The sequence below is a fragment of the Salvia miltiorrhiza genome, chromosome 3, assembly GCF_028751815.1.
Source record: "Salvia miltiorrhiza cultivar Shanhuang (shh) chromosome 3, IMPLAD_Smil_shh, whole genome shotgun sequence".
NCBI lineage: Eukaryota > Viridiplantae > Streptophyta > Magnoliopsida > Lamiales > Lamiaceae > Salvia > Salvia miltiorrhiza.
Genome location: NC_080389.1, coordinates 9849031 through 9855030, shown reverse-complemented (window position 1 = coordinate 9855030; position 6000 = coordinate 9849031). Strand labels below are relative to the sequence as shown.

The 6000-nt window shown below is 35.1% G+C and overlaps 1 protein-coding gene across 1 annotated transcript; it reads right to left on the bottom strand.

Moving 5' to 3' along the window:
* LOC131017458 (probable serine/threonine-protein kinase PBL25) lies at positions 1 to 5419 on the bottom strand. Its single transcript, XM_057946213.1, has 5 exons — positions 4880 to 5419; positions 3810 to 4006; positions 2178 to 2367; positions 1090 to 1481; positions 1 to 332 (listed from the first exon to the last, which is right to left on the bottom strand). The coding sequence occupies exons 1-5, from the start codon at positions 4971 to 4973 to the stop codon at positions 75 to 77; spliced, it is 1131 nt and encodes a 376-aa protein (XP_057802196.1). The 5' UTR covers positions 4974 to 5419; the 3' UTR covers positions 1 to 74.
* Positions 5420 to 6000: the final 581 nt, after the last annotated feature.

The following is a 6000-nucleotide window of genomic DNA, read 5'->3' as shown; positions in this document are numbered from 1 at the left end:
TTGGACAAAAAAACAACACATTGGTTGAAATTTATATTTCTTGTTTATGCCAATAAATTTTGGCCTCTACATTGTTACAAACTATCTGGATTAACTTTGGTTGATAACATTGGAACAAGATGAGCTGGAACGGGCGACTCCGGAGGAGCCATTGCCAAAAAACTCAATGCAGCCACGGCATCTGCGATCATAGGCCGTACGGATGGCTCCTCCTGAAGGCACATCGATGCCACCCCAATTGCCTGATTCAAGCTTGTTAGAGGGTAGTCGTTTCCTAGTTGTGGATCCGCCATCTCAGGAAACCTTTTAGGGTTTCTGAGAAACGGTTTCACCTACCAAAAAAGTCGTTACAAAGTTAGTTAACGAATAGTCAGCCTGGGCCGGCCCGACCCAAGCCAACAAGACCATATGATAAATTGGATTGGCCCGAGGCTATCGGGTCATATGATAAACTTGGCTAGGTTGGAGTTGGACCAAGCAATGGACAATCGGACCATGTTTGACAACTCTAGTTAATATATAGAGTGAATTAATAGAATAATCATTTTGCTGCTGTAAAAATAAATAATAGCCAATAAGATAAAAAATATATATATAAAATAGTCATTCTTATAATTTTACCCTTATCATTATAATAATTCACAACCAGAAAGCTCGTTAGTCGTGAATTGACCCTATTTTGTCTATAATTCACAACAACAAAAGTTTTTAGTTGTGAATTGATATTATTTTTTGGTAGTAATTTTCTATCAAAATGCTTTATAATCATATATTCACCGTATTTTATCTATAATTCACAACAAACGAAGCTTATTAGTCGTGAATTGACTTTATTTTGGCTATAATTCACGATCAAAATGCTTCATAGTCGTGAATTCACTCTATATCGTCTACAGTTTACAATTACGAAGCTTCTTAGTCGTGAAACGACCTAAATTTACCTACAATTCACAACCAAAAAACTTTTTAGTCGCGACTTAAGGGCACAATAGTACTTTAAGCAAAAACTAACAATCTTCATTTTTTGTACAATATGAAAATAGCTGTTTTGATAAATTAAACCATATATAGGTTAGGAGTTTTACTCACCCAATTTGCGAGAGCTTGCTCCTCCGTGGGCCTCTGGCTGTCGAAGGCCCTCCGACCCGTGATCAGCTCGAGCAGGACGACGCCAAAGCTGTAGACATCGGCCTTCACGGTGACCACGCCGTGCATCTCGTACTCGGGCGCACAATAGCCATAAGATGCGACCATCCTGGGCGACACGTTGGGGTTGCTGCCGCCCTGAAGGAGCTTGGCCAGCCCGTATTCCGACAGCTTCGGATTGTTGATCTCGTCCAGCAAGATGTTGGATGCCTTCAAATCGCGGTATATGATGGGCGGGTCGGCCTTCTCGTGCAGAAACTCCAGCCCTTGAGCTATGCCGTATGCGATCTTCATCCTCGCAGGCCACCCTAATGGCTTTCGATCAGCTGGAATATCTGCAAAGTTAAACCATTTTTTACAATGAGAAGAGATGTGATCATGAATGGTGTTTGTAAATTATACAGGGTGAAATTTAGATTGGGTTAATTATGTTTTATGTCTCCAACTTTCAGTGTTTTTCGAAAAATATTTCTAAATTTCGTTTTTTTATTCAAAAAACCCTAACTTTTAATGTATTTCCAAAAAAGATCGATCGTACGAAATTCGATGACGCAATGATGAGTTACCTCACCCGAGAAAACAACGTTGTTCCACTTAATAAACTGTTAAGATGACTCGTCATTTATAACGGGATATCTTATGAAATTAAAGTTGAAGGTTTTTTTAATCGAAAATAAAAGTTCCAGACATTTTTTGAAAAACACTTAAATTGGAGACACAAAATAAGATTTAACCCTTCAAAATTTGGATTGGGCTAATCATGTTTTGTGTCCCAACTTTCGGCGGTTTACAAAAAATATCTTGTTATACAAAATTCGACAAAGGAATAATGAGTCGCCTTGCCTTAGAGTCAGTCTGGCAAGTGACTCGTCATTCCATTGCCACATTTCGTACATCAAGACATTTTTGTTTTTTTTTTTAAACTTTGAAAGTTGAGGGTTTTTGAATAAAAATGAAAATTTAAAACATTTATCGAACGTTAAAAGTTGGAGACACAAAACATAATTAATCTATTGGAATTAGAAGTTTACCAAATAAATGATTTTCCAAGGAACCGGATGGCAAGTATTCGTAAACCAGAAGCCTTTGATCTCCATCAGCACAATATCCAATTATTGTCACCAGATTTGGGTGATGAAGCTGACTTAATTTAATTATTTCTGCTTGAAATTCTTTGCTTCCTTGTGCTCCAGTTCTATCTAGCTGCCTAACAGCCATGACCTGTTGAGAAGATATAAAAACAAAATCAAAAATTCAAATCGAATTGAATCGAACACATTTTGCCCAAACTTATTTTTAAATTCAAAAATATAATTTCGTCCGCCTATTTTTAGCATTTTCCATAAAATGTCTCGAACTTTCATTCTCTTCTAAAAAAATCCGAACTTTCAATTTTTTCCCTAAAATGTCCCACTAACGAAATTCAATGACAAATTGATCACAAAAAATCCCGAACTTTAGCATTTATTAACAATGGTGGGTTCTAATATGGTTTTCCAACAATGACAGGTCCCCAAAATATTTCATTCGGCGAGATAAGTCATTTTTCCGTCATCAAATTTTGTATAACGGGACATTTTATGAAAAAACTGAAAGTTCGAGGCTGTTTATGGAAAAATGAAAGTTCGGGACATAAAACACTATTAACCCTTTTTAAAATCCTATCTCCGTTGACACTACAAGAAACAGCGACTCCAACGACCGAAATTAACGACCGAAAATTTCGGTCGTTAAAAAGGCGGCCGTAACGACCGAAATTTTAATATTAACGACCGTTTTGTTTAATATTTTAAATCTTATTTTTTTTTATTTCCTACGACCGAACGAAACGGTCGTTAACTTATAACGACCGTAACTACGACCGTTTTTACGGTCGTTGGTTTTTTTTTGAATTTTGATATATTTTTAATGTAACAACCGTTTCTAACGGTCGTTGTATTTTAATTTATTTAAATTTGAGTTCTGATATTTTTAAGTTTTCGGAAATATTTAACGACCGTTTTTTAACGGTCGTTGTATTTTAATTTATTTAAATATATTTAATATTAACGACCGAAATAATTATTTATAACGACCGTGTTTCGGTCGTTGTATACCGAAATTATTAATATTTTAATTAAAATTAGCAACGACCGAAAAACGGTCGTTAAGAAATGACGGAAAAAACAGGAAAAACGACCTATAACGACCGAAATTTCGGTCTTTAAACAACGACCGAGTTAAAAACGGTCGTTAATTCTTTCGGAAGAACAACGACCGTTTTGTTTAACGACCGAAAATCAGGGCTTAGCGACCGTAATTCGGCCGTTGATCAACGACCGTTTTAAAACGGTCGTTGATCTTCTGAGATCACCAACGACCGTTTTAAAACGGTCGTTGATCAACGACCGAATTTCGGTCGCTAATCCCTGATTTTCGTCGTCCCTGGGAGCTTGGCTACGGTTTTAAAGACCGAATAAACGGTCGTTATAATTAAATTTCGGTCGTTGAATTTCAACGACCGAAAAAAAACGGTCGTTGAAGACCACACGACGAACAAAATGGCGACCACAGTTTTCGGTCGTTGTTTCGGTCGTTAGGTCTGTAACGACCGTTTTTTCGAGTTTAACGACCGAAAATTCGGTCGTTAGAGCCGCGTTTTCTTGTAGTGTGATATGCATTACCTGGCCAGTAGATTGAAGAACCCCTTTATACACTCTCCCAATATCACCATCTCCCAACAAACATTCTTGTCGAAAATTCTTCGTCGCTGTGGCGAGTTCGCGGAAATTGAATGCTTTTGGTCCATCATCATCTACTGCTACTGCTTCTGCTTCCGCCTTGTTTTCGGCAACTACTGGCGAATTCTTGGCAACACGTACTGAAAGAGATAATAATTTTTTCCATTTCAAATGAATTTTTTTAAAATATAATAAAATGTTTAGAAATAAAATTAGAGATTTTTTTTTTTGAAATTGAAATAAAATTAGAGATAAATGATAAGTTTAATACAATCGTAATACCATTTTAAATTATCACAATATCAGAATTAGAAAATAATGCTCATAAGTCATAACTATATTTTTTTTTTCCTAATTAATTCGTGTATTGTGAGTGTTTTGTAGAGCAAGAATGACAAAATATATTAATTTATCACTATTACTTTTTTTTGAGAAAAATTTATTACTATTACTAGCCTTACATAAATTGACAATATTTTTTTTAATTTTAAATTTTATTATTAAATAAAGTTATAAGAAAATACTCCTATGTATAATCAATCGGCTAGCAGATGGTAATGAACATGGGCTTATATAGGGCTGTAAACGAACCAAGCTCCTCGACAGCTATTCGGAGCTCGGCTAGAAACAAGCTCATTTGAAATCCGTTCATCTCCTAAAGGAGCCGAACTCGAGCTTGGATCCGAGCTCGATAAAATTATCGAGCCGAACTCGAGCCTGTATATGTTCGGCTCATAAACTCGCAAACATATTCGGCTCGAACCTGTTCGCGTGCCTTATTCGCGAATAGGTTCACGAGCCTATTCGTGACCTTATTTGTGAATAGGCTCGCGAACTTATTCTTTGAAACAAAATCTCGAAACGCGATGAGCTTTAACGCTCATTCAACATTTCTCAAAACATGTCATTTAGCAATTCAATCAAAATAAGATCATTTCATTCCAAATAATTCTGTAACAAAAATTTCATTTTATTATGCAATAAACCGCGATCATAATCACAACAATGCATACCAGGAGGAGGTGGTTGAGGGCTAGCTCTAGTTATAGGCTCATTCTTCTTCCTCCCCTTAAGTTTCCTTCTCGTAAAACACGAGAAGCAGCCCATATCTCCAGAATTCTTCTCTCGCGACTTTTATCAAACACAATGGGTGATATTCCCTTTAAAAAAACAAAAAGCGATGTAGAAATGCCCTCTATACAAAATTTTACGCCATTTTTATTGCCCTAACACCTCAAAGATGATCCCAGCACGCAAGAATTCTGCATGATATTGCCAAGAATGCATGTGTTTTTATCAATTTTCAATCCCAATATATATTGTGATTATGCATTTACACTATAAAAGAAAAATTAACAGGTTTCTTGTTTTGAACAGGTGAAAAATGCATGAATATTGATGATATCAATGGAAGAAGATATGGGCCTTCGTCAGACGTTTGAGCAATTTTCCTAAGCATTTGATCATTTGATTCCGGAGAAAAAAGAGGGAGATTTTGATGGACAACAAATTAAATTTGAAGGTTTTCTTTTTTTCTCTCTCTTTTATTGGTGTAAATGAATTAGAACGATTATCTGTTTAAGAGTGTATTAATATTAATTTAGCAGAGTCAAAATAGTTTTTTTTTTTTTTTTTTATAAATAAAAGCAGAGTCAAAATAGTTGTAAAATCTATTTATTTCCAAATTAATATTACTGAAAAAGTGCAATTTCTTCTTTAAAAAAATATTATTTGAAAAAAAAATACTAGTACCTATTAAAATAGAAAAATAATACTCTCTCCATCCCATTATTTATAGCTGTATTTCTTTTCAGACCGTCTCAAGTAACATGGTCTTTTCCTTTTTGGGCCGTAATTAAAGTTTAATAAAAATTCTTAATCAATCCTTTATTTCTCTCTCATTTTATTTTTTCTCCTCCAGCCGGTAGCCACGGGCGGATCCAGCTAAGTGCAAGGGGAATAGTTATATATAAATTATTTTATATTTTGTACTTGTACCCTTAATAGAATTATAAGTTCAATGCAAAACATAAGTCTAACTGAAAAAGAGTTCTAAATTCCAATCTAAAGAAACAATCTATCACCAAAATAAATAAGAAAATGAACAAAATAGACAACAACTTAACCTTCAATC